We start from the raw sequence: 25,702 nt of genomic DNA, 5'->3' as shown, positions 1-25,702 counted from the left end.
CTGCATTTGTTATGCATTTGTTCGTCGCCCACTGGGCAAAATCTCACATTTGGCGGATATATTCCGTATGCTAACTGTTGTGACTGGTTGATGATTCATTTCTAATACCCCTGTCAAGCGCGCAAAATAAAGTGCACTTACGGCGAGTGTCACTTACGAAAAGTGCTGCTAAACAGCGTAACATAAGTGCACTTGCCAAAGTGTGCACTCAGGTCGGAGTGCGTTCGCAAAACAGACTTCGAGGGCTGAGCGCGTAGCCTCGCCGGCAGAAATTTCTTCGTCACAAATGTATTATGTAATAAGATATGTATACAAGTTGATTTTACGTGTTTTGTACATATTTTCATGTGATGAAATGTTTTGTAATAGCGACGGACAAAATATCAAATAAAAACGTGATGTAACCGCATACGCAACTTCCACATGAGTGGTGCGCCACTGCGGCTACGCCATTTTCAGTTAGGGGGCGGTTGTTATTGTTCATGGTGTTCGTTGATAAGGGGTCTATGAATCATGGCGCGGTGTCAAATTTTAAGCATTTTTTTAATGTTTTACTACTTTAAAAAGCAGTTCCCTGAACTTCGCGCCCGGAGGTTCCAATTTCTTTTTTAAAACATGTTTTTCAGTTGCTAGTTTCGTACCAACCAGTGCTTATGCGAGTGCACTTCGCTTTCCCGTTTAGCACTGCGTAGCGTAAAGTCTCTTTCAAGCTGCGAAGTGCACTCCGCGGAAGTGCACTTTAACTTGCACGCTTGACTGGGGTATAAGTCCGTTACCTGTTTAAAAGAAGCCAGTTTCAGCTCGGAAATCAGCTGCGCTGAGTTTCCATAGAGCTGACTTGTACAGCCTTTGTCAAAAGTTTAGAGCCCAGGGGATCCGATTCTGAGCCGTAGTGGTGCTAATTTAGCTTTTGTTGAGGTTCTTCCCATTGGAGATTGTAGGGCAAAAAATCTTACCACCAAGAGATTCGGGAACGCAGGAAATGCATTACAAGCCCCAGGAAGTGGCTCAAAAGCAGACCCCCCCCCCCCCCCCCCGGGCTCTACACTTTTGACAAAGATTGTACGCCACGCACTAGTTTAAGTGGTGGGGAAATTTTTTCCGAGAATCTACATTCGGTGCCATTTCGCTTGTTCCGTTCTTGCATATGCATTTTCATTTGCCGTGCCGCCTCGTGGTCAAGGCCTCGCATTTAATTGGGCCATGAAAATGCCATAGTGGAACAGGTCTTGATTAGCAGCATAGTTCGGTTGCGAGCGTCTGTCGTTTTTCAATAACTCACCAGTTTCAGTGACGTTCCGGCGTTACTACCTGTTTGTCGCATCCGAGCTCCCGAAAGAAGAAAAGGAACTCCTTCAGTGCTTTTTTGCCCTACGGACAATAGCAGAGAAGGGACTTGACTGTCGCTACCGAGCTGTGTCCGGGCAGTTGGAGAGCGGAGGATTCTGCGAATACGGATGTGATCGAATGGGGCAACCTCTAGTAGCTTAGACGGCATGTTGCACCCCATTGTGTATGCACTCACTGAAAAGCAGGCGTATGAGAGAGGTGATGAGCCATTATAATCCGTGTCGCGTCATTAGAGAGATTTAGGATACCGTGATCCGCGATCCGCCACTGTGACCCTCTACCGCTTGTGTGTGTGTGTGTGGGGGGGGGGGGGGGGGTACAAGCTGATTGGTTCCTATGCGGCAGGTCTATGTGCCGACATCCTGTATGTGGTGCCATCTATCGGAATCAAATTGATCTGGGCATGTGCAGTGGAACGCGTGGTGGCGGATCACGGTAGCGGATCGCGGATCACTGTGGGCTAAATCTCTCTATTAGAGAGATTTAGCTTACCGTGATCCGCGATCCGCCACCGTGACTCTTTACCGCGCGTGGGCCGGGCGTTCAAGCTGATTGGTCCCGACGCGGTAGGTCTGTGTGCCGACATCCAGTATGTGGCGCCATCTATCGGCGTGAAGGGGGATCTGGGCATGCCCAGTAGAACGCGCGGTGGCGGATCACGGTAGCGGATCGCGGATCACGGTGTGCTAAAACTCTCTATTGTCTACCGTCTGCAGTTCCGCTTTTCAAAGCGCTCTCAATGAGGCAGTGGCTGCGCTGGCAGCGTTCATATCCGTGTGCAGGTGTATACATCCGACTACTGTGCATGATGAGAGTCGGATAACCGTTCGTTTGCATCCGTCTCTGTTGCATGTTGAGAGTTTACGAGTGTTGACACCTCCTTAGATGGGGCTCGGACGTTGACTTTCCTTGAAACTTACAGATCCTGAGGCTGGTTTCGTCGGGTTAGACAACGAGTCAGTTAAATGTAAATATGTTTTCTCTTTGGTTGTACTTTTGTTTGGTCTGTTTATTAGTTGTTAATATATAGTTCACCTTTCTGGAAGTGTCCTCGAGTAACGTGATTGAGCAACATCGAACCTGTATAAGACGTCAAGCATCCTAAACCATCATCTTGGTCAAATATTTAGGGGAATCCCCCAAGGTGGAGTAGAATTTGTAATAAGGGAGTAATTACTCATTTCATCCACCCAAGCGCAGCCATACGGCTACAAAGGAAAGCTATGGGAATATTTATTTGACTATGAAGTTTCTGAGAAAGCTGTATAGCTTTCCTTTGTAGCCGTATAGCTGCGCTTGGGTGGATTCAATGAGTAATTACTCCCTTATTACAAATTCTACTCCACCTTGGGGGATTCCCCTAAATATTTGACCAACACCATTCCCACTTCGAGTTATAAATTCGCTCTCGCCCTACCATTTGATCTGCTGACCGTCCTGGTTAGCTCAGTCGGTAGAGCGACTGCCCCGGAAAGGCGGTGGTGCCGGGTTCGATTCCCGGATCAGGATGAATTTTTCTTTAACACGAAGTTTCTGAGAAAGCTGTATAGCTTTCCTTTGTAGCCGTATGGCAGCGCTTGGGTGGATGCAATAAGTAATTACTCCCTTATTACACCATCATCTTCAGCATATTTCCTCCGCAAGATCCGGAGGAAAACTTAGCTGTGTCCTTAAAGCGCGTGACTACAACATTTATACCGAGCCGTGTTGCTGGGCTCCCTGTCTGTGCTCTTGAACTTGTGTAACTGAATCTAACTGCATTTCGACCAATTTATCAAAGCGTTTAGGTTCCAAAAGCGAACCGTTTCGAAAGTGGTGCTGCTCAAACTTCTGAACGCGAGACGTGAAATTACTGGCCACAATACATGAACCGTATAAGATGTCAGCTGCACCGTAGTCGTCAGCTCCTTGGCTGAAGCAGGTGATCTGTTGCTAAATCTGTGCCGCGCGTGCTCTCCCCGCCAACTTTAGCAGAATAGGGGAACTGCGTTGTGATCATTGCCAAATGAGATTTATGGGCGATTTATGTGCTTCGTTTAAGCAGTTCTGTTGGAGCGACCAACCGTACCACAAGTCGTCCACCTTCGTAATCAAGTGTGACAGTTCGCATAGTTTGTACCGCATGGTAACCGTAGTCTGGCTCTCAAACATCTCTCGCAGATATCGCGATTGTTTGTCCAAACTCAACTATGACCCGACACCTGCTCTGGGTTCTGCAAGCGTCTAATTTCGAGCTTCTCTGAATGTTGTTCATCATCATCACCATCATCTCGTGGTTGGTGTCTCGCTTTTAAACCTAGCATTTCTTAAAGCGCGTCGTCAAAAAGAGGCCAACGCAAAGAATGAGGGAGGAAGCTAACTTTATTGAAATGCGACAGGAGACAATTAACTAAGTAAATGTAATTAATTACGACGGGTAACTTTAAAGCGGTCAGTTAGTGATGTGGTCATGCACCAGTTGATTGACGTTGGCTGAGCTTGAAGGTCAATTTGAATTGAATTGCCTTTATTTCCATAAACATACAATTTATGGGGGATTTAAGGAAAGAGTTGCGCACTGCAACTTGACTGGCCTTAAACCGTTCCGTCAAATTTTTTTGGCGTTTTATGGGCTTGTACCTAGAGATGAGAAGAGCGAAACGCCGAACGATTTACTTAATTGCCCCTGCCCATGAAGTCGCGTCATCAGCAGCAAGTGTCCCGACCTCGCGCCCGCACCGCTACATTTTCTTCATCATTCTTTCCCCGGACTGCCAACGACTGGAACGGCCTTCCCCGAGAACTTGCTGCTATCACATGTCCATCTTTATTTCTTGAACAAATCACACGTGTACTTGCGCAGTGAAAAGATTGTATTTGTGTAACTTACTTACACATATATGTTACCTATTCTGTTTTTCATTTCTGTGCGCCCCACCCCTTATGTAATACCGTAGTGAGGGTCTTTAAGGTATTAAAGTGAAGTCTCGGTGCGCTGCTCAAAATACGCACTCAGCACGGCTATCCTGTAGCTCGGCACCGCCACACGACAGCATCCGGCCCGCGCTGCGTTGCACCGACACGCCGGTGCCGCCGCTGCATTGCATCGCCTGATGGTGCCGTGGTGCCCGACCGCCGGCCCGCGCTTGTCGACCCGACGTGAGATACGGCGTCCGTGAACTCTCCTTCCCCCGGACAAGCCCCGTTGTCGGCAGGGCGAAGCGGCGGCGCACCCCCATGGCTCGATCCGTTCGAATCGTGTTTTTTTTAACGTTAGGGCTCTCGTTGAGGCGATGCGTTTGTTTTGCGTGCGTCAAGCCCCGGCGGCGAGAGGGCAAAGAGGGTGGAACAGCTGGGACAGAGAGGGGGGCAGGCGCGGCAGTGGTACCAGCTCGTATGCTATTTCGAGCCGACCCCCTCCCCCCTCGCTTTGGGGCATTGGATGTCCTCCCTCCATTTCCCTTCTGTATTCAGCTCGGCGGCGCGGAGCTGTCCTCCCCCTGGTCCGCTTTCGCGGCGAAGGACGTTTCGGCATATGAGTTTTCGCTCTCCTTCTTGTCTTTTTTTTTTTTTTTTTCTGCAGTGGTTTTCTCATTTTGTGCTTGAATGTTCGCGCTTCGCGATTTCTTTGGGCGTCTTATCTGAGGAGAATGGGGGCGCATTTTCGCGCCGGTCGCCTTTGAGCCGCGAACGGGGCGGCGGGCGTGGCCTTTTGGCCACGCAAGGCGCCCTTCTTGCCATCAAGCAGCACGAACCTCACACCACACGCAGCCTGCGAGGGGCTAGAAATGGCGCAACCAAAAAGAAGTGACTATAAACGGCGCGAATGTGATGAGGCCAGTTGTTTGTTGATGCCAGGCTCCTGTGTGCTTTTCGTTCCGTGACCACTCCACGTTACGAGTGGCACTCGCAAGAACTTTTTCCTTTTTTTACGTTGAGGAGTTGGGATTGTGGTGGTAGTGTTTTTCTTTTCGTTTTTATAAACGGCTTACTATAACTACTCTACTACCATTCAACTTTATTCCGCATGAACATGGGGCTGAGAAAAGGGCGGCTGATTTTTACGCCAGACAGAATGGTTTTCGTCACTTTGTTTTTGTTCTTGTTTAAGGTGGTTTACCACATTTTTAAACTTTCTGTAATGCGAGAATGGGGCGCTTACCCTGCTTGATGGCGGAGTCGGCAGTTCTAGGATCGACTACCCACCTCCGTGCAGCAACAACGTGTTGCTGAAAAAAGAGTGACAGAAACGACATAGCGCATTGGGCTGTTATACTTGTGTTATTGTTATATCACCCCCCCCCCCCCCCTCCGTCACCAATAAGGCTCACGGAGGACTCGTTTTTGGCAGGAAGTGTCATACCTGCCTCAAGCAATGAATCAGCAATTTGTTATGGGTAAAATGCAGTTCGATTTCCTATTGGCCTTTTGGCTTTTCTTTGGGAATCAAAATACTTGTTGACTGCTGATAAATTCGGAGTTGGACAGCTCCAACTCCCCGCGCAGTTCTTTCACTACTGTTCCTATTCGCAGGTTGTGTTTACCAAGACGGGGCAAGCAAAGGAAGTTTCGCGCCCGGCCATGACATGTTTTTACTTCAGGGGCAAGATGTGGGCACCGCTGAAAGCACACGGCGTCACATTCAAGTGCCCGTTCTGATCATTTCGACGGAGTGCACGAAAAGAATAGCAACCGCTTAAAGGTCTATTCACACTTGCGACTAGATGAGGTCGCGCGACTGGTAGTCGCGCGACAGAGGAGAGGAGCTCGCCACTACCGATGTTCACACTTGCGACTGTCGCCATCTCGTTCTGTTCTTGTTCCGAACGAGTTGGGAGTAGGAGAGCTGCTGGGCGATGACAGCGAACGTCGGTATACCGCCGCTTGCCAGACACTTCAGCATTTTTAGGCGAGCTCGCGCGGATGCCGCGCTCTCGTGTTTCCAGGAGAACGCCGACGTGTCAATGTAAAATGTTGCGCCTGCGTGAAAAACCCATTTCTCAAACTCCTCCCAGGCCATATCCTGCTCCCTGCCTTTGAATTCGGCGGTGCCGTTTGTTGAAAAGGTAGGAGTATTCTTTAATTGCATTGAGAAGGTGCGCGATCGAGTACTCCGGGACCTCGCTGATTGGTGAAATGGTTTGCGACTAGTAGTCGCGCGACTGAAAATTCGAGCAGTGCCCGATCGGCCCGCGACAGTCGCTTTTCGGCCGATGCGACCATTTGCGACTGTCGCTTTTCGACCAAAACGGTCGCGCGACCGCTGCTAGTCGCAAGTGTGAACGGGCCTTAACTCTTCTAAGCCAGGATATTTAGAGCGAAAGCAGCAATAGTCGTGGTTGAGACTGAATCATTTCTCTGTTGTTCTTGTCGCACCTTCTCCACCGCCTTGCGTCGTCGTTTTCCAACTACCTCTTCTCGCTCTTCGGGAGTTTCCATCGCTCGTTCAGCTATCTCGGCTTCATTTTTTCTACGTGCCGCTTCTTCACGGCGACCGATGTCGACAGGATGTGTAGATTCGGCTTGTAGGCGAGCGCAGCTAGTGCTCACACTAAGCGATGTTTCCTCATCCGACTACAGACTCGCCGCAATTCTCAGCGTATATACATACGCCTTCGCAAAGCGAGCGGCTGCTCCGCGGCTTATATTCCCCGCCGCGGCGCAGTAGCTGAAGAGCACCACGCATGCGCAGTGAGGCGCATAGCTAAGTGGCGACGTCACGCGCGCCGCTCCGCGGCTCTCGGATCGTCCGCTGAGACCCGTACGAATGAAGTTTGCCCGGTGTGTGAAGTAGAAGCAGGTGTGCGATGTAGAAGAAGCGAAGCAGCAGCAGCAGAATGAAGCACCGTTCACTCTGTGCACCACACCGTGCGAATAAGCGGGCGGCCGCCCGCCGTTAGGTACGCAGCTGAAGGTCGGTTGAAGGTCAAGCTGCGGCGTACGCGAAACGCACCGCAGCTAGCCTAGGGAAGCTTTCGCTTAAAAAAAAAAAAATTAAAAAAAGGAATACACAAGAAGTCACATCATGAGAGACGAAATTAGGGGTAATGCATCGGGCAAGTAACTCAGAGCCCGTTACATTGTACAAATTTACACCGTGAACAAGGGGAAAGAATTGCGAGAATTTCATTGAATCAGTGGCATCACACTTCGTGTTTTTTGTTCAACGAGAGAGTGCGCTTTCACGCGCGCATTGTCAAAAGGACCGTTTCCATGGTAAGCTCGACTCCATTGTTAGAGCGCGTTCTTTTGCAGCCGCATGCTGGGGTCGCTGCCGTACGCATTATTTTCAGCGAGCTGCGAATAGCCGATCGCCCGTTGCGTGAGGGGCGGCGCGTATTTGCGGCAGCTGGCTCCGCGTCCCCTGTTTTCGTAACGACGGCGACGTGCGGGCTCCGTGGCGTTGACACCTCGGCGACTACGTGAAGAAGGATGCACGCTCGTGAGCGATTTCTTTTGGCTAGATGATCTGCGTTAACGCTGCTGACGTCGTCCTGCTAGGACGCCTATCGCTGCGTGTAGCACGGTACGCGCGTAACGTACACCGGTGACGACGCCTCGTTCTGGGAGCACTACGCGCTTGGACCGGAAATAGAAGGAGCTCTCAAGGGGTGGTTACCAATTATAGTAATGAATTGAACCGCCGACGCGCTTGTTGTGCGTTGCACGCGCTGACCAGGGAGCGTTTCGGCGTGCGTAGAGTGGTCCTGACGTATCTGACAGGTTCCTCTGTGTTTGCCTCGTGGGAAGCGTGTACGCTGCTTCAGTGCAAAACGGCACGACGACCTATTTGCGGCCAATTCGTTATTGTGGGGGCGTTTCACGAGGTGTGTGCGCTATATATGGAAGCGGTGTTTGAAACACACTCCATCTCAGAAGCTGTTTACAGCACTGCGAAAGGGCACGGGCGCCCCGGCCCATTCAGGATCGTGCGCGCTGTAATAAGTAATTGTTCTCCTGCACACATTTCGCCCCTGCGCGCTATAATGAATAATTTGTGCTCCTACCGTCGCCGACGCGAGAGGTGCGTAGGAGTGCAATTACTTTAGTGCCTATGATCCTGATTGCGCTAAGTCGTCCCTGCCTTTCCCAGTGCTGCAAACAGCTTCTGAGACGGAGTACAGTGGTTATGGTGCTGTATCAGCCCCTTCAATGCGTAGAGTTTCGTGGATTAAAACTGACATAATACATTTTCCTGTTCGAGCTGATACTTTGACCCGCCTCCATAAAGTCGTCAATCCCAGGTCCGCCAACAGAAAGAAGTAGTACGAAAAAAAAAAAAAAAAACGTATTGGCTTATGGAGTTTGACCTCCCGACTCAGGCTATGAGTGAGGCCGTAGTAAATAACAATAATAATAATAATAATAATAATAATAATAACAACAAAGGAAGGGAAAGCCGGAGTATCTGTCACACTTGTTTCTGTGGACACCTGAATCGCGCCGTAAGGGAAGGGAGAAAGGCGGGAGTGAAAGTGGAAAGACAGAAAGAGGAGCCGTAGTGGAGGGAAAGGGTTCCAGAAATGTCGATCGCCACAGCGGTGCACTGACATCGCACAGTACATGGGCGCCTTGTGTGTGTTTCTTTTATTTTTATTTATTAATTTATTTAATTTTTGCGGCCGCTGCGTTAGAACATAGCTATATTTCTGTAATTTTTGCCTCTCTTGCTCCTGCTTGTTTGCTGTTATTTCATTTAGATGGATTTCTGCATGTTTTCTGTATTTTTCGTTTTCCTTATTCTTGCTTGCTTGCGTTGTATTTTTCTCTTCACCTTTTTCTATGTTCATAAACCATGTTAATTCGCTTTCTCGTATGTAATGCCCTCGGACCCTTAAGGAGAAAATAAATGAAATGAAATATATGGCGCTAGGCAATGTAACTATTGTCATTTTCACTCGCACGTGTTCCACAACATAGAAAGCTTATAAGACCTTGCGTGACCTGAGCTGAACAAACTAAAGCCTTGTGTTCATGAACAATCGCGAACGGGCAGCTGCGTATACTACAGGACACATCGAACGCGGTCCGCAGTACTTTATTTGTTGTTGTTTATCGTTTGTCGTCGCAGCCGACATTTTAATTGGTGTACTGTTATTTTAGCGTCTCTGTATGTTTATTACTGTTTTCCTTGGTCGTTAAGTTTCCCGCAGCGCATGCCGCTTATGTAACGGCGTCCTTGCGGCGATGTTCGTTGAACGAACGAGCACATACACAAGCGCCGCCTTAAGACCTCAAGGACCTTTCTGGGAACGGTATTGCGAAACTGTTTGCGTTCTGTAGCTCCTTACGAAGCCGCTGACCCCTCCCTTCTGTTCTCCCTCGTATAAATCGCGTAGGCTTCTTTTATCGTACGACTGTAAAGAAAGCATATACACAATGCTTGGAAAGGGGCGATGCTTATAACGTCATCGCCCGCATGAGTATACTATAACGTCCGCGTTAATTGCGCGTGGAGACGTGTCATGGTGCGCTCTAGTGCTCGCCCTGTGTACGTAGCGATGGCAGTTTGAGCTTTCAATCATTTTTCTGCGTTTCGCACCCTCTCTCTCTCGTCCTTATTTCTCTTTCTTTATGTAATTGGAGCCCAGAAGGGTGCTTGCCGCTGTTTGATCCGTGTTTTTCTCGTGGCGGGGCCAGCGAAAATTTGAAAGGGACCTATATAGGCTCGGTAAATGTTGTGCATAGAAGGCCGGAGCACTTCCGACGAGCTTAGGCGTCTTGGGGAAAGAATTAAAAAAAAATATTGGCCACAAAATCTTTTAGGACTTGAACTCAGTGGGTAGTGGTTAGAAGCTTCTACTTGCCTTAAGGCTGTCCGGCAGACATTGCTGAACGAGATCCCCCTGGATCTCGTATTGCCTGCTGGTCAAGTGTGCCTCCCTCTGGTCAAGGGCCACTGCCTAAGGAAGCCATTTAAAGGTGAAAGCTGTTCAGTAGCCTCGTGCATAACCGCTAAATATGGTAGAATGCAGGCTTTTGGTCGCTGCACCAGGGGCAGGTGGGCTCGTATATCGTTTGGGAACACTCTACTGAGCGTGTAATGTTGGGGAAAGGAGTCGGTTTGACCTCTTCTGTAGGGGCGCGTAGCTTCCTCCGAGCGTAGCTTCTTGTGAGGTGATGGGGAAGACCTGCAGTTAATCCGTAGCTAGATATAGGTACATTCATGCAGTTACACGGCAGTGGAGTTAACGGCGATGGAGTGATGGTCGTGGTGGATTGATCCGCTTTTATAGAAGTAGAACGATTTGGGCGAGTTGGTATCTATCCATATCAAACAGTGCGAAGCTAGGTGGGTGGATGAGGTTAAGAAGTTCGCAGGGCAAATGCAGCTAGCACAGGACCGGGTTAAATGGAATATGGGAGAGGCATTCGCCCTGCAGTGGGTATTATAGTCAGGCTGATGATGATGGTGATGATGGGTTGTTGTTCCGACACTTTACCCTGTGCGTAACGTATAGCACCAGTCTACAATAGGTAACGAGGCGCTGGAAGTGGTGAGGAAACGCCAACTTCGGACAGGTAGTGACTGCTGATCCGGACTACGAGAGTGAAGTAACTATTCGATTATGATGGCATTCTCGGGTCACGAATGGTACTAGTATACCTGTATACCTCAAGAGGAGAGTATATGTATAACAGCTGTATCTTACAGGTACTCGCCCATGGTTTAGAAACGTGAATGCTAACGAAAAGAGTACAACCTGAATTGAGGACAGCGCTGACAGCCTTTGAACGAAACATGGCAGGTGTAACATTAAGAAAGGAAGCGTGCATGAGGGGGTAACGGAGGGTCGCTATGGGCAACAGACCGTGTACCACTTAAAGGCCCACTGTCCACCCTCCGGTCGAAAATATTTTCTTCCCCGGTGACTGTGAGACTTCGCCCCTGGAACGCAAGGCCGCAAAATGTTTTTGAAAAGAGTAACTAATAACGCAGTTACAGCCACCGCAATCACCCGATTCTATCCTGCCTCTCTCCTTCCGTTCCCTCGCAAAGGTTTTCACTCTCCTGCCCGAGGTCGTCTAGCCTCCGCAATACAAATTCCCCTTCCTCCTCCGCGTTTGGCGGGAGGGTGGGCGTGGCTCTCCGCAAGCGCGAAAAAAAAAAAACGGTCGAGGGAGCGCGCGCCACTGGATTCAGTCTGGCCGTGTCGAGGGAAAAGCGCGCTGCGAGCGGTAGACACCCATCCTTCTCCCGTCAGTCAGCGAGACGGACCAATGGACGTCGTTCCCGGTACGTACGTCATTATCGGGGCCCGTCGGGCCAGCGCAGGAAGCGGTGAAGCTGGCTTCTCAAATGAGAGCATGAGGGAGCTTTGAATTGTATTTTCGATGCTTTGCGGCGCGCGTGTCGCTGTAGAATTTTGCACAGACTATCTCCGGTACCTGATCGAAACACTGGGCTCCTTTTCTTAAAGGGGCCTTCCCTGGACAGTGGCCCTTTAAGGGAAAGCAAGCGTTGCAAGGGGCGGCAGAAAGACAGGTGGGCGGATGTGATCAGGAATTTTGCGGATATTATAAGTGGAAGCAGTTAGCAAAAGACCTGGTCGATGGATGTGGTTCATGTGGAAGAGTTCTTTGCCCTGCAGCGGGTCAAGATGATTATGATGATCGTGGTGGCGGTTTTAGTTTCAGCAACCGAAAGACAACTGTGGCATCGCTATTCAGTGTAGGTCGATCGCGTGAGTCGTGATAAAAATGCCACATAATATATCATTCAGCTTCTGAATTTACCGCACCGCATAAGCTGCCTCAAGAGCTGGGGCGACAACGCTGAAGTAACTGCATCGCAGTTTTTGTATGCCTGGCGTGATTTAACTGAACTTTGACGTCATAGCAAACGCTCGACTTGATACGGTTTGTGCAGTTCCAAACTTAAACCATGCGGTGTTTCGTGCCTTGTTAATATATTGCATGTCATTACAAAGAAGACGTTCGAAACTTTGTTGTCTGTACCTCGCTAAGTTGAGCACATAACTTTCTCTTCGTGGTTCATCGTATCACGTCGGCTTGTGCTTTGTGAAAGAAGCAGGAAGTCGTATCGGAAACTCTTGTCTTCCATATTCGGGCGAGCAAAAAAGGAAACGGAAAACCTTTCTCGCAGCGTTGTGGGAGTGGCCCTTTTCTAACTCGTCATGGGAGGAGACGCGCGTAGTTTGTCTCCACACGGTAGTTTAATTTAGAAGCAATCTCGACTTAGAGGCGCTGTTTTTCTGGAAGCAAAAAAAGGTTAAAAAAAAAAACAACTTGGTTTTTCGAACTTCATTGCTGCCTGGATACGAAAATGCAAGGAGCGTCGCATAGCGTGCATCCATCTCCTTGCGCGTCTCGGGTTTGCCTAACTGGATTCAGATGATTTCGCATCTGTTCGTGTGTGGGATTTCTCACGAGGATGTATAGCACGCCGCTCGCCGGCGAAACTTTAATTATGGACGAGTCGCGAGCCTTTAGAATAAACCTGGACAGCCCGTGCAATACTGCGCTGTTTCTTGGAAACGTCTCGCATTTCACCTCTCGTTGTTCTAGCCCGTCGGCGATCAGTTTCCGAGAAGCATTGTACCTTCTTTTGTAGTCTTAAACTTTGCCGGTTGAATGCTTGTTTTAAAAGAATTCGTGGCAAGGGAGAAGCAAGGATTAAACTTCATCCGAGGAAGTCGTTTATTTCTCTCTGTTTGAGACGGGCTCGTGTTTAACTCTGCTGTATTTCTCCTCTGGAAAGCTTGAGTCCCAGTGAATGTGGCGCCTAGGAACTTGCACTTGAGTATGTTATTTGCAACGATGTATTCAGTATGTAGGAGGGCGCTGGTGATAGGCACTGCAACGGAGCACGTGTAAGCACCCGTGACACTGACAAAGCTGTATTCTGGATTCCAACTGGATTCCAACCTCACGACAGCCGTCGGTGTTTTGTACAGTGCGCCACTGCGTGCGTTGTGAACAGTTGCCCGGACGCAGAGCTATTGCGGAGGCCCGCCCGATGGGCCGAGTACTCACTGACCTAAGACATTTGCGGGTGGACCTCAAGCAAACTACTGTATACTGTACCATAGAGTATATATTTCTTTTATTTTTACCTACCCTTTTCTTTCTCCCTATCGCTCGCCTCATTGATTTCCTCTACCTTTTCCTCTCTATCCCTTTATTTCCGCCGCCCCAGTTCAGGTGCTTCAGATAGCAGATACCGGGGCTGGCAAACATCTTTTCTTTCCTTTTGTATATACAATAAATAACCACTACCACCACCACCACCACTCTCCCGGCTCCTGCCAAATGGGCCACGTCATGTGATATCGTGACGTCACAAAACCGTCCGGCCAATCAGTGCCATGCCATAGGCATGCCTGGCCCACGTCACTTTGCCAAATACTACATACACGCCAGAGACATGCATGCGAGAGATTCCTCGCTCACAACGTCAACGACTGATCTGCAGAGCGGGGGGCCACGTTCAAATCCATCAGCTGCTGCGCTGCAGTGGCATTCCTAGTGAACAATTGTCTGACACACGGAGTCCTACTAAAGTACGCGGCATCGCGTGCAGCTTTGCCTGTTTCATCTGTCAGCCAGCACACGCTGACGGATCCACTGAAAGCGCTCCGCTCATGACTGAATATTTGAAGCAACGTAAGAAGCCTGAGTCGACTGCTTAACGGGCAGCCGCTTGTTCCGTAATAGCATTTGATCGTCTGCCTTCACCGCCCAAAAACACATCTCTACTCGCTACGAAAACCTCCATTGAAGTTGGGGAATATTAATGCGAAATATTATAGTAGTTGTAAAGCACTTCATTTCGGAGCAGGAATCAACTGCTCAACATGAGATTCGCCTGCCATACAAGGCCAAACTGATCCTCTTCGCGAGACGAAGCAAGCCATGCAGGTATGCCAGACGAGGGCGAAGTGAGAGAAGGGGGTAGAAAGGAGATTGGGCGGCGACAAAGTAGTAGAAGAGGCAGTGTCAAGATCCGCGTAAAGCTCAGGGCAGTTGGGGCACGGATCATAGTGGAAACGGTACAGGTACCGTCTTACTTGTGTATTGAGTGGGGGGGGGGGGGGGGGGTAGATCTGCGATATAGCTTTCCTAATCAAAAGACCCTCGTCACACAACGATGGGTAGGACCAGCGAATCGCTGTGACCAGGTTAATATCTTCGCGGGGAGTTGACTGCACAGCTCATTTCCAGCAATCCCTGAATGCCCAAATAACAAGCATTCACGAACGGCCCTAAATAACTGAGAGAGAGAAAAAAATGCAACGCCCTTTAATCCCTAATAATTCTGAGGTACTGAGGGTTCTTGATGGACATATTAATAAAAATAGACGATGACATTTTTTTTTTTAATTGGAATCAAAGTTGTGTCTTTTTCGCTGTTTTCGAAATTCGGCCAAGTTTAAGGCGTTGTGGAGAAAACATCTAACTGTCTAGAGCCTCAAATTTTGCCTGAAAGTAAGAACGTAGGCTCTATCATAATAATAATAATAATAATAATAATAATAATAATAATAATAATCATAAAAGTCTTAGTGACAACTTAATGCTTTGTGCCACAATATAGAATTGAAAATGACTTTTTTTTTTTTCCTGGAGCAAAGTTTGCGATTTTTTACTTAAGCAAGTGCGACAAGAAAAAAATGTTCTAATAACCTGTTCTCGTAAAGGGGGCGTACGTTTAATGAGTAAAAAATAATGCACGACAAAATTTTAGTCCGCAAGCAGCAGGGCACCAAACTTGCAACTTTTTAAAATAAAAAAAAAATGGCGTTTTCCGCCTCTGGTAATATCATATACGATTTTTTTTTTTTTCGAGAAAACTATTCTGTAACACGCAAAACTAAGGTCAATTCCTTGGTGTCTAGACATTTGCCCACCACACATAAAAGTTTCATGGGAAACAAGAATGGTGAGGCCGCCTCGATTTGATGTTCTTATCTGAGCACGCCATAATGTGGCCACGTAGCTGTAGGGGCCGAGGAGCTGTACCGTCGCCGTTATTTTAATCTCCCGCGCTCTTTGACTGCTGCTTCGACTTTTGGACTCGGGCCAATCCCAGAGGAGCCGTTTACGTATAGAGCACAAGCCCGTGCTCTGTGTGTATCGAGGGGAAGAGGGCACATTTTACGGTTTCTTTGTCCGCCGTCACTGTGTAACTGTTCTGGATTCGCTTGAGCTAACTGACTTGTTTCCGCCCTCCTCCGAAATTTCCCCCTCCGCCCTTTCCTCCCTCAGCAGTCTGGTTTGAGATATCGCGGGCAGCGTGCCAGAGAACAGTGGATGCAATGTAACCATTTATAAACGATTGAGACTACATACGACGAAACGGATGCAACGCGACGAACACTGTCAAAAGAAAGAAGAAAAAAAAGGCTCCTTACAAATGAAATCTTAACTGAGTAAACTGTTTACTTTTCTTTGGAAACAAACCTGGCAATCAGAGACTCGCCTTTTGAGTGACGACATAGCCTCCTTTTATAGTCTATGGTGAGGATGAGGGCTCAGATACCTGATAACCGAGGCCACTAACCAACCATCTGGTTAGGCTGGTACGTTTGCTTATTTATCACTTGTTCATCGCTTTTAGACTGCTTTTATTCATTATGTGCCTGTTTGCGCATTCGTATTTCTCTCTCTCTATCTCTCTCTCTCTCTCTCCTGCAGCCGTCGCCTTTTTACTTGCCGTTGCCTCCCCGTGGCCTCAGCAACGGATGCTCTAATCGTGCGGCCGGGGATTGCTGGAACTATCTGAGGGGCAAGGCTGCATCGGAGTATGGAAAGTGTGAGATGGAGGGCTTCCCCCGTTTCCCAGAATCTGCGAAAGAAAGCCGTTACCGGCAGAGAAACCCATTACTACGCATACACGAGAGAACGTTGACCATAGCTGCTATGAGTGGCCGTCGAATTGCTCCCCCGCCACCGCGATCTGTGTGCCGTCACCGCCGACGCTGTTTACGAAAGAAAGGGTGCTTAGTGCTGGCGGCGGCAGCGGAGGAAGTTTGAATGGGCCGCAGTTGGCTCACCTGCTCCGTCGCCGCCACGGTGAAGAAGTCGTTTGTTGGGCGGATGACGGTTTGTGGTTTTTTGCTTTTCAGTTTTCTACTTCTCTGCGCGGAGACCAGCCATAAAGCACCTGCTCTTTCGAAGTGATCGCGTCTTCACAAATGTGCCTGTTGTTTGGGGATACGTGTTGTCTCTGTGTGTGCGTGTTTTCCGCTGAAAAACCGCCCAACTGAAGGCGCCTTGGGTGCCCATTTTTATCCCTGGCCCGCGTGAGTGTCTGCGGAGTCGTTCTGGCAGGAGGGGAGAGACGCTGATGCGACGGCCGCGATGGCTCGTCAGGGGTCGAGTGCCTTGGCTGTGGCGTCGGTTCGGCTAAAAACGACGCTGGCCTTGGCCGGGGCCACTAGCTTCTTCTTCTTCTTTCCCCTGGCCGCCCGCAGCGGTTCGGTTTGGGGTGGGAACGCGAAACTTCCATTCATGGCCGTTTGTTGTGCTTGGTGGTCGTCTCGATGTGTGAGAAGGGCGTGACTGGCGCGGATTGGTAAAAAGAAATAAAATAAAACGGTTTTAAAGGGTAACGATAGTGTGAGAAAAGGAAAAGGGGGCGTCGAAATGCCGTTTTTTGATAGAAGAGGGCGCTGTTTGTTTCTTTTTTCTAGCTGGGAAAATGCTGGTGGGGGAAGTCAGGCTGACTTCGAAGTGGTTAAAGCACCACACTGTAAGCCATAAAATGGTAACGCGCGACTAAATACACTGCTAAGGTAGCTTTCTGTGATATTACCGTCGCGCGTGGACCGATCATTACTGGGCGCATTCGAGTTTACTGTCCCGGGCTACTTGCTGACGGTTTCCGCTCTGACGGGAGGTAGCATTATGGTCGCATGACCTTGCAAGCTCCCGCAAGCCAGCGTCACCACGACGCAGTTCTTTCGCAGTGACGCCGCGCTAACGTTTATCTCCGAACATGAGTGTGTTATACTATATGTAACAGGCGCGAATCGATCGATGCCTTTAAGGTGAAAGCCTTTAATGGCTCATACTGTTGGCGTTCACTCACACTATAGCTGTCAGTCAAATGACGTCATCACCCGAAACTGAAACTAACGTCATCAGAAAAAATAAAAAACCTGTCTCCACCGGGAATCGAACCCCCATCCCTCGGATACATAGCCGAGCGCATTAGCCAACTGCAGTAAGGTAGAAAGTTGGGCGAGTTGGTACAGAGATATGATTTAAATAACGCACTAGTCCTATAGTCAATGCAAGTTAGTCAACAGTTGTGATAGCGATAGTGGGAAAAAAAATGACAGTAAAGAAAACAAAGCCGCGATGAGATACGTTTTAAGTTCCCGTCGTAACGTTTTCTCTTTTTTTTTCTTCATAAAAGCGTACGCCGGTGTCGTCAGCTATCAAGATGATATAGCTCCGCACCGCGAGCAAAAAACGGAGTTGTCGAGCTTAGTGTGATGGACATCACGTTCGATGAGCCGGCATCCATCATCTATCATCCAATGGAAACCACAGAACCTGTTTTTCATCCGTTCATCGGCGCATAAGCAATGCACGTACGCATTTTTATTGGCAGCCTTGTCACCGGACATTGTGCTGGGTAACGCCGGGTTCGGGCTGTTTTCTTCTTTTTTTTTTTTTTCTAGATTAGATATACGTTATCTAGATATTAGATATTCGTATTTAGATTAGATAGATGCTGTGCATACAAACGGTCGGGCAAGTGCCAATTATCGCCAAAATAGAAGCCTGGGCGAGTTGGTATGTATACATTCTAAAACAGCGCAAAAGAACAGGGACGAGAGAACAAAACGTACAACACGAGCGCTCGTGTTGTACGTTTTGTTCTCTCGTCCCTGTTCTTTTGCGCTGTTTTAGAATGTAGCCAATTATCGCTATGCCATTTCCTATCCTGAAGTTGAAGTTTCAAATCACGCACCCTTCTTTGCGATAAATTCTGTTTCATCCTCGGTGGCAGTTGCCTGTGATAACGGGTGCGTGGCATTGCCTTCTGAGCATGTGACGTAAGCCGATAAGAATCGCAATTTTTTTTTTAATTCGCGCCTTGTGTTTGTTATTCGTCCAGGACCCGTATTCCGAGTTTGCGTCGTTATCGAAGTGTCGCTATCTCACGTGACCTCGAGTCATCTGATTGGTCGAAACGCTGGAACATGATTTGCCACCACTTCCGGTTCCGTAGTGGCAACACCTGGATCGGCCAATCAGATGACTCGAGGTAACGTGAGATAGCGGCGACACTTCGATAACGACGCGAACTCGGAATACGGGCCCAGGTCACTCCCTCGCTCTATTGCAAGTGTGACACAAGGCTCTCGTTTATCCTTTTGCCCCCGGTATGTTTCACGGGCACCGACGCCTGCACCGTTTCTTCTTTCCCGCCCCGTACGCTCACACGCCTCTCCGTCTTTTTTTGTGCACAGGCGAAAAACGGCGGCCATGGCGGCGACGCTGAACTGTGCGGACCCCGAAGCTCCTCCTGCCGCCGCCGACACCTTGGACACGACCGACCAGGAGCTGCTCAAGAAGAACTGCAGCGGCGACAGCGTCTTCGCGGACGCGTCGTCACTACACGATGCTCAGTGCTCGACCAAGTCCCGCCGGTCGGTCGCGTCGCTTCTGGTCGTCTTCCTGCGCGCCCTGGTGCCCGCCAGCACACTGGCCGAGCTGGCCACCGAGGTGTTGCTGGTGGCGCTCACCCTCTACGTGTTCCTGTCCATCGCAGGCTACTTCCAGGTGAGAATGCGGAACTTTACGAGGGGAAACTTGAGCGTTCCGGAACGGCGACGTGCCGTAGCTACGTGTAACAGCTGGGAAGGACACTGGGCGTGAGAGGGTTACAGGGTTAAAACGGTGGTTATGCGGACTGTTGCACTGTTTTAGTTTCGCTCACCTCTGCGTCCAATGCCCGTATAAAATATTTGTTCCCAAAACGAACGTCTTATGTATGTATGTGTGAACTAAACCCCTACTTTAGGAATGACCGCTGTCAGGGTTTGAACCCGTGTCCTCTATAAGAGCTCAGCATTGCAATGAGTCACTCTGCCGCCGGGGTGGGTTGCCATTTGGGCAGCGTTGTAAATATTCCGGGAGCTTTCCCAGCCTGTGTGCGCCCGCTGCAATGTTTTCTCGGTATTGTAGAGCAGGGAAGTAGCGTACCTCTGGGACTGCTTTGCACGCGTGCAGGCCGGTTCCAGTTCCAGCATGCGGCGTCCGGCGTTCCGCTGTGACGACCCGGACCTGCAGTCGCCATTTCTCGCCGAGAGCGTCCGCACCCGCGATCTGGTCATCTTTGTGGTCTCCGTGCCGCCGGCCGTGCTCCTGATCCTGGAGTTCCGTCGCAGCGGAGCGCCGCTGCGCGACCGCTTCTTCTGGAGCGGACGCCTGCTTCGGCGGTATATCATCGGTCTGCTGCTGGTCACCACTGCGACGCAGCTCCTCAAGGACATTGTGGCCGAGAAACGGCCATACTTCTTGGATGCCTGCAAGCCTGTCTTCCGCAACCAACGGAACGCCACGCTCCTCTGCCAGTGTGCGTATGGGCCTAGGCGCCCCTGGGGGGGAGTCTGATAGATCACACAACTGACGGGCAGCATCGCAAAAAATAGAGCCAATTGTTACTGCATGGCAACTTGAACGCTAGAGAAAAGAATAGAATAGGACAGTGTCATCGTTTGTATAACTTGCTATAATGTAATTTCAGTGGATAGTTGCCCTGGGCCCCTGCCCTATTTAGTCCTCTTATTTATCTTTGTTCTAGATTCATAACTCAGTACATTGTCTCCTTGTCTACATTAGTTGAAATCTACATATCAAGGAGGATAGGTAACAGCAGCCCAAGGTGCAGGCTCTAAGCATTTAAGTTCTCAAGTCTGAGCCTAATGTCTCATTGTCTCGATGAAAGGCTGCTGAAGTGGGCAATATTTTAGTGCCCTTTTTTCAAACTTCCTACAGTGCAATGTAGCGGTAGCTTTGTGGTAGAGCATCCGCCTCGCATTCAGGAGGTGCTGGGTTCGGCTACTCGGGTGGGAAATGCTTGGGGAAATGGTCCTGGGCCAAACCGTTTGGTCCAATGACACCGTTTGGACTCGGCGACACTGGGGTTAGAACCCAGCAGCTGCTGAGAGAGTCCAAACATTTTAAGCGGCTTTTAACCACTGTTGTCGGCGGCCGTGAGATGACCTCGAGCCAAAATAAAGAGCCAATATCTGGTGCCTGGATGATCCCGTTTCAGTGCCCAAAGAGGTCTAACGAGATGAGTTCTCGACTCTCTAAGCTCTCTTACAGGACTGTCATATGTCCCACAAAGCTTCTCCCGCAGCCCCAAAATTTGGTCCTTTGGACCCCTGAAATTTGACTCATTCCGAATTTGCCTGCAAACTGTCTCTAACCTAATTTCAGTGTAACTAATTAAGTTGCGACCTCCAAATGTAGGTGGCCCGCCTCAAAACTTTGCTCCACCCACCCCTCCTTCCCCTAAAATTTGACTTCGTCTGAATCCTATGAAAATTGATGTCCAGCCTAATTTGACTATGGCCAACTCAGGGCTGCATTCCAAATTCAGGTGGTCGACCCCCAAAATTTCGCATGGTTTTAAATTCTCCATGTGCGGCAGCAATGGAGCCTGATGAATAGTCTTTCAGAAAGTGATCGCTTTACGAGTTATCCGCCACACCAGAAGACTGCTCGCCCCTGCAGAGACTCCTCAATTATGCAGCCGCCCACAAAGGTCACAAGGCTGCCACGGAGCCTGTAACAATTTCATGCTTGCGTCTTGTCTTTATTACTTTTGAAGGAGTAATTTTTCCCTCACTACTTTGCCCCAAGAGAGCCAAACACCAGACGGTCAAATCTTGTGCCTGATAGAAAACGGTGGGTACCTGGCGGCACTTGGGATAGAACACAGAAAGATCTATCTAGCAGCCAAAAACACTGTAGTGCAGGACTAACATATACCTGGTGTTTCAAATGATCCCACCACAAGCTGCCTACAGTATGCTCTTGCGATAAAAAGATGGAGTTTGCAGCATAGTAACCTTATTCTTTGTGGGTGTTGGAGGACACTTAAATATCATTGACTAGTAAGATGATTAACTAAATTGTAATAGTTACCTTTAACTATTACAGATAGACACCAAGTTGCATGAGATTTGTTGCGGATCATTAGCAATAGCCATCCCAGTTAAGTTTTGAAAACGGGATTTGTTTCGATGCTGTTGGTCAATGAATTTCGACCATTCCTCACACAGTTCGAAAGTCTCCCACCCCTTGTATCTCACTTGTAAATGCCACTCTGTGACTCATGTGCCACGTGACCTGTGCAGGAGGAGGGAGCAATGCAAGTAGTGCTTGTGAGACAGAGGTCACGTGACGCGTGAGACTCGTGTAACGCAATTTCATGAACAGCTCTGTGGGCATGAGTCTGCACGTGATTTTTGACTTGCACAAGTAATGATCAAGTTTGTAGCCACATCCCGAAGGGTAATCGCATTTCCTAAATTCTTTGAAATAGCTTTGGCTATTTGGCTATTTATTTCTAATGGTCACCTACAAATCTCATTGCATCCGAATGTGTATCTGTAATAGGTAAAAACTAGCTATTGATATTTAGTTACCTAACTTACTAGTGAACATGATTCAGTTGGTTTCTGGCATCCATCTGCACTGGTATTACTATGCCAGGAAACCCATTTTAAACATTTCAGGGCTGGGCTTTCTTGAAACACCTGGCATAGTCACTGAACATTGGCCAACATGGTTACATCTATAATTCACGTCCAAGTTGCCAAATGCAGAAAATTAAATCCAACTCTTATGTCATGGTATGTATTCCTCTACATGAAACTCACCGCTGCTCTTCACAACTTTTTCACGCAGCCTCCATGGTTGCCGTTCTCCCTACAATCACAACTGCTTCGCCCCTGGTCACTGACTACGTTTGCAGTGGGCCTCCAAGGGACGTGTCACGCGCATTCGACTCATTCCCATCTGGTCATTCCAGTGCGAGCTGCTATGTAGGCTTCTACCTTGTAGGGTACCTCGTATGGCGAGGTGACGCTGTTGCGCCGTCAGCAGCTCGAGTCCTCCTCGTGGCCTTGCTGATAGCTTCTGCTGTGGCTGTTTCTCTGTCCCGAATAGTGGAACAGATGCATTTTTGGTGGGACGTGGGTGTGGGCGGGGCAATAGGCTTAGTGGTGGCTCTGGTGTTTGTCCTGTGGCCTTTTTCCTGATGCCTGTTTCGGCACGGCCCAAAGAAAGGGTCGGCCAGTGATCTGTCGATTTCTAACTTGTGAGCAGCGTTACGCAGAAACGATTTCCGCATTCTGTGGGCCTCGTTCAAGAATCTCAAAGAGGTTTGTTAGAAAATGCAGTTTCATATGGGTCCATCTCGTTGGCATGCCACATGTTAGTTAGTTCGACTGTTATTTTTATGACTGTTATCATTTAGTAGGGAGTATTGGGATTTGGGGTGTCGTGTTAGGATGTGCACAGTTCATCCCAACAGTACATCTGAGCAGAATATGACTAGGATTTTGTACGGTCTGGTTGCATCAGTGTTTGTTGCCATGGTAATGGTGTTGCCTGCGTGATCACGCAGCTGGTCTTGTAGTATGCTTTGTAATCTCTTTTTGTGAATACATTTTCGGAGGGTTGTGGGACTAACGGCAGAGACAGTTCTACAATCTTTAACTGTTGCCAAGGTTAATCCATTCACAGAATGGAAGTTGCAGCATGGACCAAATTGTACAGTTAAGTTTGGGAATATATGTAAGTAAACATATATATGCAAACATTATATTCCTTGCTTTTTTTCTGCTCTGTAAATATTCTCTCAATGTAGCCTTTGGAACTTTACACCCGATAGAGGCTATGCCAAACTCTATGGCAGTGTGCAAAGCACGCTTAAAATTGCCATTCTCATGTGTATATTTAAGTGCCTTTCTGGTTGCAACGAATGAAGATTTTTGGCATGCATTTTTCATAGGCTCGCAGCGTACTAGTATCACCTGTGATAGTATTGCTTAGGCTCACTAACACACATATGTGGGCAACATTTACATACAGCATACGCCAGCCTTTCAACAGCCTTAGCAGTACGTTCTCAAAGCAGCTGTTGCTTGTATGAAACTGCAGCATTTCATTGAAGTTGTGCAACTTCCCACAGAAGTGTTGAGAATTCACAGCTCACGATAGAGCCTAAAATTTTGGTGACAGTATTGTGTAGCTAGGAATTCAACCGCATTCTGCACTGACACGTGTAAGTTTGGTCAAGTTTTTGCCAGCAAAGTGTCGTTACTCAGTGACTAAATTGGAAATGTGGAACAACGTGCCTTTGCAGTTTTACTTGGTTGCTTTTTTCTTTCTTTTTCTTTTTTTCATTCTATTCAGCTTTGGTGTAGTATTAAACTACGAGAACTAGTGCATACTGAGGAATTTTCGTTTTACTGAATAATTTTGTGTGGTTTTTATTCCAGTTTGGCAGCATGTCATGATTAACGTTTTTGGCCTGTTTTTATTCAATGTCACATTGAAAAAAGGTAGCATTCAGATTTGTGAACTTGTTAATTTTTTCTTTATTTTATTTTATTTATAATGGCCAAACCTATTTGCATTTTTTTAGGTTTCACTTTGCAGTCTCAAGATTAGCTTGCATGTAATCTACTGCAACAAACAAAATGGCACTGTATATAACTATGCAGTATTAGCATTCCAGCATTGCTGGAATGTGCACGGCCCGAATTGAAGTGTTCATGCGTTTGTTCAGACTTTCGGTCTACAGCCAGTCGGGACGTTTATATCAGATAAACCGCACGTCCATGCAACGCCTTTCCTGCAGCCAGTCAGTCATGAGCTTCAATCTGATCACTTTACATGCATAGTAGTAAAACTTAAATGGCGTTTTTGTACATGCGCGGGGTGGATACCACTTTTGTAGCAACACCACCTGCATCTTCTCGTACAAATGAAAATACTCAATCGGCATGTAGACACAAATCACGACACATGCAGCACAAAGAAGCACTCGTCGGCGCTTTTACAAAAGACTTTAGAGAGGAGTATGTAACAACTGCTCTAGTCTGTCCAAATGCATTGATGCATTTATAACTACCGTTTTTATAGTAAATCCCTTCCTGGAGTCATTTAATCCTGTGGTATTTGTATCACTGCTGTGCTAGTAGACTATTACAGCTGTTGTCTGGTGTATCTTGGATTGTAGTGCAGCACTTGTAAAACTGCATTCTAGCAAGCTCTTTTTTCTCCACTTGTAAAGTGCTCAGCCATTGCACAAAACTTGTTTAAACGTGATGAGTCTGTCTGCGCATTTTCGTGCATATTCCAAGATTTTTATATGCAGCTCATGCTTGCCAAGCCTCGGTGAATTTTGCTGAGGTTATTCACTGCGGCTTGCAGACTTGAAGTGATAAAAAAAATTTTGCTGGGCTCCATGTTTTTTACTGTGCAATACACAAATATATGCAATGTTGTCTGTGCCTGACCTTTATATATAAAGAATTATTTGATGTTGACTAGATTGTGCTGTTGTATTTTGCATGTTGCATCCTAGTCATTAAACATGTTTTTTGGTGTTGCCTGGGCTCTTTACTTGTTTTTGCCAACCTAGCTTTCATGATAAAGAACTGCTGGAGCCAGCTGAAGTTCCTCTCTTGTTCTATGTTTACTTTGCACTTTTCTCTTGAGCTACCAACTATAGTTGGATATAACTAAAAACCGTTTGCTGCTTTTGTCCCTCAAAGCACTCCTCCCGCATCTGAATTTAGCAATGGAACTTTGCTATAAATGCGCTACCACGGCAAAATTTTCTGTGCTTGTGAGAGCATTCCTTACGCGGCGCAGTGATAGTAGAAAACCATCGCACAGGTAGAGTAACACTTCATTTTAGAATACAGGCTTCATCTTACGAAGTGCTGTCAAATAGTTAGCCGATTTCTGATGGCTGCACTGCAGAGACACCCTCTTCATGCTCAATCGCCGTGTGACATGCACAGTACATGAAATCAGTAGAAAACGCACCATGTAGTTAATGCGAAATAAGTGTACAGTATTTCGATTTAGATTGGTTTATAGGGAAGTCTCAATATCTGCCTCTGTTCCCTGGACACTTGATCCGCGGAGTAAAGGAAGGCGGGAGTTCCAGCGGTGCTGTAGTGGCGGGCTTCGGAGTGATTTTGAGCGCTTGGGGGTTTTCAATGCACACTGACATACTTCATTTCTAGAAGGGTTCGAACCCGACCGCCAGCAACTGCACTTTGATGGAGACGAAACGGAGAGACGTCCGTCTACTGTGCGATGTCTGCGCATTCCCAGGCGGTCGAAATTATTCCGTAGC

At 48.1% G+C, this 25,702-nt stretch overlaps 1 protein-coding gene and 1 non-coding gene across 4 annotated transcripts in view; both read left to right on the top strand.

The window, feature by feature from the left end:
• Positions 1-24,881, top strand: part of LOC146179302 (putative phosphatidate phosphatase) — a 65,864-nt gene extending 40,983 nt beyond the window's left edge. For 2 of the 3 annotated variants that reach the window (XM_084578956.1, XM_084578959.1), the window contains exons 2-4: positions 18,777-19,089; positions 19,540-19,885; positions 22,231-24,881. In XM_084578956.1, coding sequence (XP_084435082.1) covers positions 18,777-19,089; positions 19,540-19,885; positions 22,231-22,583 — 1,012 coding nt within the window. In that variant the 3' untranslated portion in view covers positions 22,584-24,881. Of the gene's footprint in view, positions 1-18,522; positions 18,690-18,776; positions 19,090-19,539; positions 19,886-22,230 lie in introns of those variants that run through there. The other variant, XM_084578958.1, reaches the window with a different exon arrangement.
• TRNAS-GGA (transfer RNA serine (anticodon GGA)) lies at positions 2,786-2,859 on the top strand. Its single transcript has one exon. It is a non-coding gene; the product is annotated as a tRNA-Ser (tRNA).
• Positions 24,882-25,702: the final 821 nt, after the last annotated feature.

This window comes from Amblyomma maculatum, chromosome 9 (assembly GCF_055883805.1).
Source record: "Amblyomma maculatum isolate TAMU_Amacu chromosome 9, ASM5588380v1, whole genome shotgun sequence".
Taxonomy (NCBI): Eukaryota; Metazoa; Arthropoda; class Arachnida; order Ixodida; family Ixodidae; genus Amblyomma; species Amblyomma maculatum.
Note: the sequence above shows the minus strand (reverse complement) of the source record. Positions and strands in the feature narration are given on the sequence as shown.